The 14,908-nt window shown below is 41.7% G+C and overlaps 1 protein-coding gene across 1 annotated transcript; it reads left to right on the top strand.

The window, feature by feature from the left end:
* The first annotated feature begins 427 nt into the window (after positions 1-427).
* On the top strand, positions 428-14,690 carry LOC131084214 (cytochrome b5). Its single transcript, XM_058025450.1, has 5 exons — positions 428-646; positions 9,938-10,066; positions 11,718-11,747; positions 12,726-12,760; positions 13,629-14,690. The coding sequence occupies exons 1-5, from the start codon at positions 503-505 to the stop codon at positions 13,705-13,707; spliced, it is 417 nt and encodes a 138-aa protein (XP_057881433.1). The 5' UTR covers positions 428-502; the 3' UTR covers positions 13,708-14,690.
* The last annotated feature ends 218 nt before the right edge of the window (positions 14,691-14,908 follow it).

The following is a 14,908-nucleotide window of genomic DNA, read 5'->3' on the forward strand; positions in this document are numbered from 1 at the left end:
GTCGGCGATTAGCTCGCGGCAGCGCACACCGGCAGCCCCCAGCTCGCCGCTGCCAAAGTGGGGAACGCTGGGGTGACCATGCCGGGAAGCGGACTGGAGAGAAGCTGCGACTGCAGGGCCCGGCACCGACGGAGGGCCGAGCGCGGCCAGCGGGGCTGTCCCGGCACCGCCCCCGCCCCGCCCCGCCCCGGCCCGCCCCGCCCCGTCCGCCCCGCCCCGTCCCGCCCCGTCCGCCCCGCCCCGCCCCGCCCGCCGCCAGCCGGTCACGTGGGACGGCGGGGAGGCGGGATAGGGCGGGGCACCACGGCAAAGTCCCGCCCCCGAGCGTGACGGCAGCCTCCAGGCTGCCTGTCTGCTTTGAGTGGCATTGCTCTCGGCCAATGAGAGACCGGCGGGGCTGGAGGGGCGGGGCGGTGGCGGCTGGTGATAGGGCCTGCGGCGGGGCCCTGGCGCTGTGCGCGGTGCCGGCCTGTGGTGCGTGCGGTGCGGGACGGAACGGGAGATGGTGGGCTCCAGCGAGACCGGGAAGGAGTCGTGGCGGGGCCGCTACTACCGGCTGGAGGAGGTGCAGAAACACAACAACAGCCAGAGCACCTGGATCATCATCCACAACCGCATCTACGATGTCACCAAGTTCCTGGACGAGGTGGGTGCCCGCGCTGCCGGGACGCTGAGGGCACCGTAGCCCCGCGGAGCCGGATCGCTGGCGGTTCCCCGGCTCCCGTCCGCCTGCCCCGGCCCGCGGGAGCCGCCCTCGGGGCCGCGATAGCGCCGTGCAGGAGGAGCCGCGGGGCGGGCCCGGGCTCGGGGCGCCTCTCGGGCCGGAGGAAGCCGCGAGTGCCGTGCCCCGGCTGCGCTGCCGTGTCATCCGCTGGGCGCCCGCCGGAAACTCTCGGGTCTGAATTTCTAGTAAATAAGCGCAAGGAGAAAAAACTGGAGTCAGGATTGAGGGCTGAGTTAGGCGGGCTGGCTGTGTGAATCTTGGGTTCCAAGAGTTTGGCTGAATCCATCTGCTTCTTGCTTTGGTGTGCCGACTGGAAACAGAATTAAAAATGAAGACTCAGCTGGGACCCAGAGCCTTATTATCGTGTGAACTAAAGGGTCAGCAACTCCTCTCTTCACACTATTGTAGTGTGTGTTGTATTATGGAGCAGGAAAGAAATTTCACAAAGTGGAAGGAAAGTACCACAGCAGGCAGAATATCACAGATCTTGGGGTTACTGTAATAGTCACAGAATCACAAAGTATTTTGGTTTGGAAGAGGCGTTATAGCTCATCTCATTCCAGCTCCCTGCCAAGGGCAGTGACACCTTCCACTAGACCAGGTTACTCCCAGCCCTGGTCCTTGAACAGGTCCGGGGATGGGGCATTCCCCACTTCCCTGTGCTACCTGTGCCAATGACTCCCTCCTGTCCCTGTAAAAAAGTTCTTCCTTATATCCAGTCCTCGTTAAAGCCTCTTGGTCACAGTGGCTTGTGCTCCTGTCTGCCAAACTCATACATCCTGGGTAGCCTTAAGCCCTGGGTGGTCTTTTATTGCAGGACATGGCAGACGTGGCTTTACACACAGGCAGTCAGGTTCAGAAAATTAGGGTGGCTCTCACAGCGGCCCTAATCCACTCAGTGTGGGGATGCAGTGTGGTGCTACAAAGCTGCACCAGTTCCAGCTCTAGTGTAGAGCACTAGAGGCAAGTTCAGTTCCTTTGGCTGTGTTTTGTTGGATTTCTTCCTTCCCAGTTAGTGGTTAATGTTTTTGATCTCTGGCAGATAGCAGTTGGTGTAATCATTGATAGTCATGGTTAATAAAGAAGCATTTTAGTTATTGGACTAAAACATTATTCACTGGAAATGCAGAAATAAAAAAAAAACACTTTTTTTCCCCTGTAATTGAATGGCACTGGGATTTAGGTATTTTGAGTTTTCTCTCTCGCTCTGTATTCTCAGTTAGCAAAGGTAGAATCACAGGGTCAATTTAGCTGGAAAAGACCTCTGAGATCTCTGCCAGTCTTTGACCAAACACCACTCTGTCAATTAGACCATGGTAGTAAGTGCCACATCCAGTCTTTCCTTAAAACTGTCAGGGACAGTGACTGCCACCTCTTTCGGCAGCCCATTTCAATGTATAGTCACCTTTTCTGTGAAGAAATTCTTCCTAAAAGCAACCAATTAAAAAGTGTATGCTAGACTCACATTCATTTCTTAAAGAACACAGTTTAGATGGGTAGAGACGTGATGGATTTGAAGCATCAGTAGTTCTGTAGCCCCGTCTTGATTTTTGTGCTTGCAAACCCTTCCAATTCAAAGGACAAACTGAGCATTTTGCAAAGGAGGGTTGACAGGCGATTTTTCAAAGGCAGTGTTGACACAGGTAGTATTTCATTCTTAAGCTGTGTGTCAATGCAAATTGTTTGGCTTTTCAGCAAGCAGATTATGGAACTGATCTACTGGCTCTTCCTTCATTATTTCTCATCTAGCTCTGCCCCTGCTCATCTTCATCCATTAGTTATGGACATTGCTGCATGGTTCTACAGTCAGGGCCAATTTAATTATAGAAGCTCTGAAGGAGAAAGCAGCTTTTTGTGCAGTCTGCAAAACTGAATTAGCTTTTGGGAACTTGATCAGTTTTGACTGATACACAATTTTATTGTTTGTACATATTGTCCAGATTGAGGAGGTGGAAACAAAAAGACCCACACCTTAGAAAAACCCTAAACCTAACCCTGCCCAAGGGAAAAAAAACATTGAACAAAAAAAATCCAGGATCCAATGAGCTTTTGAGTTTAAGTAGTTGCACAGCCTCTTCCTTCAGTACATATGGTGAAATTGGTAAATATTACTAGGCATCACCTTGTGTAAATTTCTCCAAGAAAATCTCATTTTCAGCCTTCAGGCCAACATTGATAATTTGGTAGCATATCAAAAGAATTCGGTTTGTAAATATTTAAATAGTTGGGTTTTGGACAATGTGGGTGATGTCATGAGACACTCTGGTAAGCACAAGTCAGATTTCAACCTCACATTGAACAACTTTCAATAGTACATGGCTGGTTTTGAGCTGAAATTTCCAAAACCTTCTGAGATAAAATATTTCAGGTAACTATTTCCTACAATCTTATTGATTAAGTGAAGCTACAGTCCTAGAGAAAGTTCTTTGACCTTTACTATTCATTAGTAAAATGTTGGTGATTTTTGTTATGGAACTCTTCGATTAAGATACTTCATAGGGCACTTTTTTAACCTTTTTTTTAATGCTTTTGGTACTTAGTTAAATTATCGAGTGTTATGCTAATTCCTTAGATACTGTCAGAGACCCTGAGGCATGTGACAGCTGAGGAGAAGTGGAAGCTAGCCTCTTGCTAGTTCATTCCAGAATCCAGTAAACCCTACTCAAAGTGGGGATTATGTTAGCCCTTTCAATAGCATTATTGGTTAAACTCGGTTGTATTTCTTGCAGTTCCCTTTGGAAGTAGAAAAGCTTAACATATTTTTAGACTTTAATGTGGGCCACTGAAATTTCAGCCCAATAGTATTAAAAAGGGTGGGTTGCCAAAGTGTCACCTCACTCATGCTCTTCCCAAGCAGTACATAAGTATCAGTTTTCTGGGGAATGAAGAGCTGGGAAAGCAGCTAAGCTCACCTGTCCCGTTTCTTAAAATAAGGCATCTTTTCAGCTACTGCGTTAACCTGTGGAAGTATTTTCTTATTAATGATGAAGTTGAAAACTTTACTGTGCTTCAGTCTTAAAGTCACCTTGGATGCTCTTGTGCTTAGTAAGTGAAAATGTGGTGCTGTTTTTCACTCCATTACAGTAGTTAAAGGGTGTGCTCCCTCTGTCCAGCTGTTGTGTCTTCATGGAGCTTGTAGATGTTGAGAGGAATTTGTTTGGCTTTGGGGAAGCATCAGTCTCTGTGAACACTTGATTGAAAGTAGATAGGAAATGGGCTGGGGTGGTGACATGTGTGTGTCACATGGGGTGGCGGCATTGCATGGTGCGACCCATAGCGGCTTGGCTTCCTTAAGGACAAGGTTTGAAAGGATCATATGAAATACAGAAAAAGTCCTGAATGAGGAAACAATTGTGTGCTTTGATATCTGTGGGGTTAATGAAGATGCCAGCAACTGCTTTTTTTTCGTCCGTTTGATTGTTTTTCTTTGGTTTTTTTGTTGTTAGTTTTTGTTTTTTATTTTTGCTTGTTTTTGTTTTCTTGTTTTTAAGTGGCAGATATTGGGGAAAATTCATGGCTTGAATATTCATCTCTGAGTTTTCTTTGATTTTCCAAGTTTGGGAGAAGAAATCAAGATACCTCAGCTTTCGGAATGCATTATTTAAAAGATCTTGGCAAGAAAGAGTAGTCTTGAAACCAGAAACTTTGGTGTTGTTTGCCATTAAAGGCTGTTGGACCTGTGTTGCAGAAGATTTGGGAAACCTTTTCCTTAGCTTCAGGTCTTGTGGTTTACCCCCACAGTGGTTCACTCACCCTCCTACCCAGTGCATGGGGAGGGGAATCAGAAAAAGGTCAATTTTGTGGGTCAATATAAGAACAGTTTAATAATTGAAATAAAGTGAATGTAACAGTGATGGTAATGATAAGGAGAGAGAGAAGTATAAAACCCAACAGAAACAAATGGTGCAGCACGTGGGGGTTCTCCACTCACTGACCAATGCCCAGCCTCTTCCTGGCTCACAGACAGCTCCTCCCAGTCTGTGGATGAAGTGTGACATTCTGTGGTATGGAATATCCCTTTGCCCACTTTGGGCCAGCTGTCCTGGCTGTGCTGCCTCACTGGCAGAGCGTGGGACACTGAAAAGTCCTTGATTTAGGTGAGCATCACTTGGCTACCAAAGTATCAGTTCATTAATAACATTATTCTCATGCTGAATCCAAAGCACTGTAGTGTACCAGCTACTAGGAAGAAAATGAGCTGTATCCCAGCTGAAACCAGGATAAGGTCCTATATAATTTAAAGGAAAATAGCTACTAGAAATGCATGTGTATCACAGCAGGATGTCATGGCTATATCTGTATTGTAGATAATTACATATATGAGGAGTTTATTGTTCTGGAAACCAACTATGGCATTCATTTAATGTTAATCTAATACAGATTTATTTAGGTTAATTCAATTGCTGGTGGTCTAAGAATTCAGCAAAAACATCATTGGTAAATATTTTTTTTCCATACGATATGAACTTGTGCATCCATAGCACTTTTCCTAAACTTCTCCTAGAATGGACAGCTGCCACCAAATGTGTTTTGTAATGCTGGTCAAATAAAGTGCAAAAAGCAAATATTGTTCTATTGTGTCAGGATGAAAAATGTTCTCTCCCCTCTGTGGCAATAAGTTGCGTTCGTGCAGTGTGATGATGTTGTGGGGAGCAGCATAATGCCTTCCATGTTTATAGTCATGACCAGCTTGCACTGAAAGATGCCTTTATTGGCACGTTTGGAGTCTGCCAGTGAGCCATGGGCACTGTTCCTGCAGAACCTTGCAGTCTGAGGATTAAATCCAGTGTTAACGCTTCCTCAAGCTCTGATGAAGCTTGCAGGAGAATTTGAAAATGTTTTAAGAAATAGCACTTCTTAGCACTTGCATGTGAAGCTCTGCAAGCTGTAACTGTTTTGTAAGCTGGGAAATGGGTACTGTTGGGGTTTAACCTCAGTGCAGCCCCTTGCTCCCCACAGCCACTTGGTTGGATGGGGAAGGGAATTAGGGAAAAAAGATAAAATGTGTGGGTTGAGATAAGAACAGTTTAGTAACTGAGATAAAATAAAATAATTGCAATAAAAAGGGTGACAAAAAGAGATGCTAACCCATGCCCAGCCCATTGCCAAGCAGCAAGCTGCAGCCCTCAGCCAACTCCTTGCAGCTGGTGTACTGGGCCTGATATTCTGTGCTATGGAATACCCCTTTGGCCAGTTTAGATCAGCTGTCCTGGCTGTGCTCCTTCCTGGCTTCCTGTGCACCTTCCTGCTGGCAGAGCATGGGACGTTTAGAAGCCCTTGAATTAGGGTGAGTGCTACTTTGAAACAACTGCAGTGTCAGTGTGTTATCACTGATTGTTCTCATATATCACTGAATCCAAAGTACAGCCCTGTACCAGCCTCCAAGAAGAAAATGCAACTCTATCCCAGCTGAAATCAGGGCAGACACCAAGCTACTGGGTATTTCATTTGCACTTCATCTAAAAGCCTGATGATAGTTTTCAAAAATACACTTTCAGAGAGATATCTTCTTTCCTAGGCTCCTGACATTTTACATGAGCTGTCAGTTTCTGTCCTGAAACTTAAATAGATGATAGAAATAATTTGGAGGACTCTTTTCAGGCTACATGAAAATGCCCTTGAAATAAGCAAGCATTTGTCTGTCTGTCCTGCATAATAGAGCTGAGGTTCTCTGGGTGTTCCTGGCTCTCTCACTGGCCCCTTTCTGCTTTTCATTCCTGTAGAGCAGAAAGGGAAATCTGAGTTTGAGACTCTCACTAATGGAGACCTTTGCTGATCTTCCTGAAAGTGAAATTAGACCCTAGATTTCATTCCCTTGGTATAAGAAGGGAGAGGGCACAGGAGTTGCAAATTGAGGTAGTTATGGTTTAATGGTGTCTTGAACTATGACACTGAGAAATCTGCATGACCGTAGCAAGGGGGAGAAAAGGTGGTATTCAGATGAGGTGAGTTGGACTTTTGACCCAGATGAGAGCAGCAAGATTAACTGCATATTTGCCTTATCTAAAACTTTCTAATGTGCTGCTGTTAGGAATTCATCTGTGCTCTGTACTAGTGCTGACTCTGTATGGGTATTTGTTATGCATATAGCTTAGACTATTTGTTATATGGGGAATGTCCTGGGAATGAGCTAGGCTGTCTTAATTTATCATCAAAAGCTTTTTCATTTCTCCTGAACTGCAGTTTTACCTGTAAGAGCTCTTAGGTTACTTTTATCCACAGGATTTTGGTTTAGGAGTCACTATCTGTATAGCCTTGTGGGCTTTCCAGTTCCAGGATTTGTCCAGAGGATCTTCATTAAAAGTAGCAGTTCTGGTAGCAGGCTTTGTTTACCAGGCAGAATCATGAACAAAAGCCTTGTATAAACAAGCTTTGGGAAACTCATCCAACCATGAAAGATGCTCATTTTTTGATAGAAGAGTCAGTTCTTGCCCTTTGTGTGAGACATTACAGTTGCTCCCTTTCATTAGGGGAGGCGAAAGCTTTTAATTAATTGCATGTATTATGTACTAGTTATTTACAGAGGGTTTGTAAGTTCATATCATTAAGCAGAGGTGGCATCTAAAAGCAAAGTGTTTATTTTCAAAGTACTTCCATCAATGTCTAGTAGGTTATAATTAACATTACCTGGTAGATGGCATCAGTTTGGAATTCTGTGTGTGATTCTCCATACTTAGCTGTGCTCCTGTTATTAAAAAAAATAAATTATCAGTTTTCCAGCTGTAGTGGCAGAGGTCAGGGTGAATTTGTCCTCTTCAGCTGACCTGTGATAGTCAGTCAGAGGGTTGGTAGAGAGATTGGGTGCAGTTACTATCTTGATACTACTAGTATTGTGGTTTTGTAGACAGAAGGATCAGTTGCTAATTAGACAAAAAACTAGTTCTACAGAGAAAAGCTGGAGTGCCTCTGTGGTGCTGCCCATACTGCTCTGTGGTTGCTTTGTAGTGCACAAGGGAGGGATTTGGGAGCACAAGTTAGTACATGATCATTCTGTAGCTGGCAACATGCAAGCAGTTTGTTCAAGTACTCCATGAAGTAATTGTAGTGCAGATGCAGTTATGTTGGTGGGTATGCACTTGTTTGGCTGGATGGCAAATGTTTTTCGGTGAGGTAGTGTAAACCATGTGATCTTCATGACTTGCTGGAGTAACTGGTATTTTGTGTGCTTGTATGAGCGGGGTTTGGGTTCACTGCAGTGCATGAGTAGGAGTTTACATACTGCTTATGCTGCTGGTGCTTTATGGGTGGTTTGACTTTAGGGCCTTTTGCTGCTTGTTGATACCTTATTTGTCAAGTATGTTTTCCAAGGATTGTGCCACCTTTTCTGCTGAAGTTGGTATGGTTTTTCTACCTGGGGGGCACAATTCTTTAGCATGGTATTAAAAACCCAAACTCACATTGCTGAAGAAATTCTGTGAAGATTTAGTTGAGGTAATATCTTGGAGTGCTGGTTAGACCCAAGTTCACCTTCTTAAGTGCCATTTCAAGGCATTGAACTTGAGTGCTCCCTCAACTTTTGTCCAGTCCTTTCCCTGAATACTTAACAGAATGGATCCAAGGACAGGATTTTGGTGAGCATGCCATATTTGCAGGTTGCTTGCATAATCTTTACTCTGCTTGTACTCTTCTGACTTTTTTTTGGCTCAGCTGCTCTGTCTAATCTCTCTATCAGTTGCTTAATCTTGCTTTTGCTTAGTCATGGTAGGGATCCTTTACCCTAATAACTGTGGTATCTTGACTCTTTAAAAAGTGTTGTAATGAGGTTTTTTTTCTCCTCAGCTTCCTTAATCTGTTAAAATAAATGTCTGCCATTAATGTGAAGATTCAAGTTATGGAGTTCTGGTACTGCTGGAAATTCATAGTAGTAGTTTAGTTCAGCTGTATGAACAAATACTGGTTTTGTCAGAAGATAAATTTTGATATGAGATTAATAGGAGGATTTGAAGTTAAGTGCTAACCTGAATTGCCTAGACTAGTAGAAATGCCATTTCTTTAACCTGTGGGTTTTTTGGTGAGCTGTGTTCCCCACAAGATAACCCTAAATTGTGGAAATTTTGCCTATTTTCCATAATGTTATATCTTGTACTCAGAAGCATTAAAAACTGAACTGATCTTCAAAAGCCTTGTCTTCTCTGCTACTTGTAAAGTGCTAATATCTATTCCATGGTTGCCTTAATCCAAGGCAGTGCTAATAAGTGCTTTTAACTTGTTTACCTAATCATTCCCAGTGTTTATGTAACACTTTCCTACTTGAAAGTTGAGTGGTGAATTTTTGTGGTGTGTCACCTGTTACATAATAAGTAACTGAGAGCTGAGGAAATGCACTGAACTGGAAGATGGGATAGATCTTGCAGTATATTCAAGGAGAGTTATTTGATAGATAAAAATGTACTTCATAAAACCCCCAAAGAGCATCCTGGGGAAGAATAAAAGTTAATGGAGAACAGGGGCTTATGTTAAGGGAATGGTGATGGATTGTGGTATTAGAAGATCCTGGGAGATTACTTCTCTGTATCTCAGGGTTTTTATCAACAATGTGGTTTTGGGATTCCATAGTCTATGAAAACCAAATTGCTATTCTCGGGTCTTGAGTGAGCTTTCAGTTGTGCTTAATCACTTCCAAAGGAGCTGTCTTGATATTTGTACCATAATTTGTTTTGGAAGGGACCCTTAAATTTATCTGGCCCACGTCCCTGCTCAAACCAGGATAAATTAGAAGGTCAGATTCCTTAGCACCTTGCCAGCTTGTTTTGCCAATACTCGATTCACATCTTGTGAACAGATTTTTTTATCTTACTGGAATGTTCTTGCTGTAGCTAATACCTTTTTGGCTTTTATCCTTCTGCTGTATAAAGCATTGCTTGGATAAAAACACACATTTCCCAAAGAAGTGAAAACACAGAATGTAACTTCAGATGATAGTTGTGCTGTTAAAATACAGACTGATTCCCACACAACTTTCTAAGTGCTTTAGTTGCAAGGGATAATGCCTCTTACTGCTTCTTTGCCAATGGCATAGAGACTTAGCTTCCTTGGTTTTGGCTTCAGAGAGTACACAAAGCTCTCTAGTTATTTAGAAAGGCTTATATTTGCTTTAGAAAGTCCAGCAGGTGATTTTGCTTTTTAATTTTAGAAATGTAAAAATGCGGAATTTCCATTTCTAAAGTTTGAAATATATTTCACTAACAAATTCAAACTCATTAAAATTTGCAGCACCCAGGAGGTGAAGAGGTCCTTAGGGAACAAGCTGGGGGAGATGCTACTGAGAACTTCGAAGATGTTGGCCATTCCACAGATGCAAGGACACTGTCAGAATCCTTTATTATTGGGGAACTTCATCCTGTGAGTATATGAGTGTATCCTTACTTTTGTGTTTGCTGTACTGCTTTAGCATCTAGTTACTTGTCTGGTAATTACTTCAAAATCAAGAACTGCTAGTTTGGTTGGATGTTAGTCCTGCAGCTGTTTGTGGAAGGACCTAGGTTTGAGATAGTTCCCTCAATGTGAAGGGATTCTATTAGTGTACCATAAGCATAGCCATCACATCTTTTGGTGATGTAAATTGCCTTACAGCTTAGTTCTTGAATAAACTGAACATGGAATGGTGTCATTTCTGGTATATGCTTTCAGCTTTATAATGAAGCTCTGTAACTCTGAAGGTGATAGGTCTGAATGTCTGGACCTTTTCTTATGGCACTATGCAGAGTGACTACTGAACAACCACTTTCATCTCTTCACCATTGTAAATACCTATCTGCCAGGCTCCCACCTGCATCAAAAGGTGCAATCCTGGCTCTTTATATGTATGTCTAGAAAAGGGTTATTAAAAGCATTGTACTTCTAATTTCTTGCTCTGTCTTCCCCTCTCTGTCTCCTGCCACTTTTAGCTGTATCATGGTTCCCACTTGTGGTTGTCAGGGTTGTTTGTGATCAGTTCCCACTGGATCATCTGTCACATCCTCTCTTCTGTATGGTTTATCCCATTCCCTGTACTTTTAATGAGCACCTTTCTGCTGTCTCAAGTTTTGAAGTATTTCTTTCTAGCTACAGAGCTGCTGCCTTGGCTTCCTTCAGCTAGGCCACAATTAAATTCCTCCTGCATCTTAATAGTTGAAAACCACTGTTTAGAGGTTTAGGCTGCTAGAGTGTCTGTCTGCTCTACTTTACTGCCCACTCCTGCCTCTTCTCTTTTCTTCTTGTTTCATGTATGTTTTGGAGTAAAAATCACTATATTGAGTAGCCTATTTCACAGTAAGATTCCTGCTCTTGTTTGTCTCTTTTGTCTCAGGTCATCTCTTGATAAATATTATTAGTGTAGCTTGTCCTAATAAGAAGTGGTTTGGCTCTGATGCACATTTATCCATTTGTGATGCCCTTAATGTTCTTAACATGGGTATCAGTCCAGTTCTTCCTTGTTTGGCAAGTGCCTGTTTTCACTTGATATGAAACAAACAGCATGGTAGTGTAATGTACAAATACAGCACTGACAGGATTGTATACTGTTGGGCTTTTTTGTAATGAATGAGACTGTGCCAAGCAGAACTTTGAGCTTATGAAAGATCCCTAGATTTTGGGACCTTTGGTCCAGTGGACATTGGCACAACTAGTTAGTTGACTTTATCTGATAGTACAAGTACAGTAAGCAGAATCAATATGATTGCAGTCAGTGTATAAGCTAAGGTTATGTACTCTGCAGAGACACAGGAAAGGTGAAAACATGGGCACAAAGAATAATGAAATTTGTTGGAGGCTCAGGTTTCACTTCTTTGTTGCATACTGGGAAGTATTATTTAAGGAAGTGTTCTTGTTTATCTTAGCTCAAAATCAATCACTGACATCTGCTCTCTTGCCAGTCTGTTTTTACCTAGGGAAAAATATTTACCCATTAGCAGAATGAATTGCAAACTGAATTTAGTGATAAATTGTGTGAGTTTGGTTTTGTTTCCAGTGCTTCAGATTTTGTCTAAATGTTTCTTGCTCTTTTCTCTTGCAGGATGATAGATCCAAGCTTCAGAAACCAACAGTAAGTGTGTTTCTTGAAATGCCACATTGTGTCTTTTGGGCATTACAGACTGTGACCTACTGTCTGTGTATGAGTGGTATACCCCCAGAAAAAGAAATAATTCAGTTTAAGTGTGGTGTTTCAGGTTTTAAATCTCTTAGACCTGTTGATACTGCTTTAAATTGTTCTTTCCCTTAACCATTATTTTCTTTGTGTGGCTTCATAACTGGGGATTACTAAGTGTGATGGCATTATATCCTTCTTTCTTTAAATTAATTGCAAATGTTCTGGTACCAAAGCAAGTAATTTTTCTGTGATGGATCATGCACCACTAAATTTAGGTGGGGTTTTAATGCTTGGATTTGTCAAAAAAACTTAGGGTCATGCACAAGTAGAGGTGCCCAAATTAATAAGTCTTCATATAAATTGTGCACATGTACCCAGCTGGGATTTGGCCTTGTAGTGCTGCTTTTTCTGTGGAAACAGAACAAGTCCAAATCAGCACCAGGAACAGCTATAAAAATTTGACTGATATTTACACAATCTGAAACACCACACTAAAACCCCCAAGCTTAATAAGCCTTGTAGGTGTAAATTAGTAGATTTCTTTATGTAGTTTTGATATAAAAAATATTTGTGAATTAATTCCAAGTTTTTTCAATTTGATTTTAGTCAAGGAAAGTATTTTTGTCTTACAGATGACTGAAGCTTTTCAAATGTAACCTGAGTTGGAAGTCGGCTTCATAGAAAACTTGCAGCAAAATATTTGTTGATAATGTTTTAGGAACTTGATGCAATGTTAGCTATAGGAACTGCTACTAGCTAGCTTACAATACAACAGAACTGCTGTAGGAATTAGGAGAAAATGCTTCCCAAATGCATGCATTGAGTTGTTTCTGAATTAGTCTCATTTGATGAGTTTTGAGAAACTGTGGGGCTAGTTAAGGTGGAGAGGTTTATCTTCCTGAAGTAAATATCTTTTTATGCTTTGCTTTCCAGGAAACTCTTATTACCACTGTTCAGTCTAGTTCCAGGTACAGTATCACATCTGTTGTCAAACTTGAAGTTCCTCATGATTTTTCTGAAGGTTAAAAAGCTGAATAGCTTTTATCTGCTGGAAGCTGAGATATCAGGGGGTGGTGCATGAAAATATCTGTTCTTTGTAAAGTCCAAGTTGGCATCTATGTACCACTTTACAAGTGTGGCAGATTACTTGGTAGATACTTCTCTCATATTGGCAGGTGTCACTGTCTACCAAGTGGTTTGTTTGGCACAGGCCTCTATTTCTGGAGTCTGCCACGTGAAGGGAAGACTGTTATTGTCATTGCCAGCTGTTTTACTGACACAGATGCCTTGCTTTTAAGATTTGCTTCTGTTGTTGCATGTAAGGGAAATAAGAGGATTCTGTGTGTAAGAAGGAAGATATGTCAGAATTGGGAGAAACTTGCAAAACACTTTGTAATACCACTAAGTCAAAAACTTTGTGGACTTATATCCTGCTGACAATTGCCCACTGCTGAAACGTCAGAGGACTCTTCTGTGACCCTCTGGGTGGGGCGTTTGTGTGCTTAGGAGAGTCATGTGATGCTGCTACTTAAACAGCTTTTAAATGATTGATATTCTGGGCAGCACACCATGACTTAAAAATGTGCCTAGGGTTTTGCTCTTGTCTAGTAAGCAAACTTCTTTGTAAGCTTTAGTACAGAGCCTTACTGTACAAGCTTCTTCCCTTATCTGGAGTATACTGGCTAATCCAGGTGTTCTGTTATCATTGAATTTGAAGTATTTGTTGGAGTGGCTAGAAAGGATTTCTTTAAGCAATGATTTTTTTGCTTTTGTTTTTCTTTTTAAAACTTGCTGGTTGTCACTTCCTAAACTCCTTTTTCAAAAACTTCCCTTTAGTTCATGGTCCAACTGGGTGATCCCAGCAATAGCAGCGATTATCGTGGCCCTGATGTATCGTTCCTACATGTCGGAGTAAGCGCCTTACTGAGAAGTCATGCAGGAAGAGAATACCTTCTCTGGAAGAAAATATAAGCAATCCTAACCCAATATGTTCCTGGAGAAAAGCCTGATGTCTGAAGAAAAATTCAAGTTTTTCAGAAAATGAAACAATTCTTTTTCTGCTGTGCACTTTTCTTAATGTTGCCTTCTTATGTGCTGCTGTGAAGTGATAAAAAGGCACCATTTCTCTTTTTGTATAACACTTTTATTCTCTAATGAGTTACTTGATAACTGTATTGGTTTCTGTGGTAGAATATTATTTTTTATGTAACACTGATTCTGGTTATTTCTCTTTAATCTGTAATTGGGTCATTAGGACTCTCTTTACTTACACATTTTACAGCTTTAAAAAACTACCAAAACTGTGTACATGTACACAACTTAACTTAAAAAAATCATGTTGTCATTTTAAATGTAGTATGAATGAAATGCAAGTTAAATGTAATGAATAAAACTGAGTGGAGTTATAGGTGCCTGGAAGTGGGGTGGGCCCTACCGATGAGCTATAATGAGCTGGTGTGTGTTCCATTTTTTTTGACAACTGCTCTTATAGTTTTTGTAGGTACTCCTTACTAGCAAACTGTTCTTTGTCTCCCATTGAAAAATTCAGGTGAATTGAAACTCAATGTTTGGCCTAATTATGTCTGTCTCATTTTTGTGAAAAAAAGGCAGAAAAAAGTAACTGCTACTAAATAGTACTGTTCCTGCCAAACACTCAGGTGACTGTAGAATTTGTTCTGGAACTTTAGCCTTCGATAAAATCTTCAACTTTGTCAAGTACATTGTGAGGGGAAAAACTGATAAATCCATTTCTGACTCTTCTGTTATGGGCTTTGGTGCTTTACTATGAAGAGGCAACTGTTTTTACTGCTGAATACAAGATAACTACAAGTTTGCATTTTGTGGTGAACATTTTTACTCATATGTAAATGATCATGAATAAAAGTTTAATTGGTTACACCTGCTGGCTCAAACACCTTCATTTCCAAATTCTTTGAAGGCCTTGAAAAGGATGTCCTATTGGGGCACTTCTCAGAAGTGCACTTACAGTTGCTCCCATCCAGCTTCATGTCAAGGACTAACTTTTGTCCATGTTTGTCCATGGCTTTCCCTCTGAATGTGATGAAACAGAGTTTAAAACTTCAAGCTTTATTGGTAGATTTCTAGATAACCTTTAA

The sequence above is a fragment of the Melospiza georgiana genome, chromosome 1 (assembly GCF_028018845.1).
Source record: "Melospiza georgiana isolate bMelGeo1 chromosome 1, bMelGeo1.pri, whole genome shotgun sequence".
In the NCBI taxonomy this organism is placed as follows: domain Eukaryota; kingdom Metazoa; phylum Chordata; class Aves; order Passeriformes; family Passerellidae; genus Melospiza; species Melospiza georgiana.

Coding starts and splice junctions, on each gene's coding strand:
- LOC131084214 (XM_058025450.1), top strand. CDS start 503: ATGGTGGGCTCCAGCGAGACCGGGAAGGAGTCGTGGCGGGGCCGCTAC. Junction 10,067..11,717: donor TTATTGGGGAACTTCATCCT/GTGAGTATATGA, acceptor TTTCTCTTGCAG/GATGATAGATCCAAGCTTCA. Junction 11,748..12,725: donor CCAAGCTTCAGAAACCAACA/GTAAGTGTGTTT, acceptor TTTGCTTTCCAG/GAAACTCTTATTACCACTGT.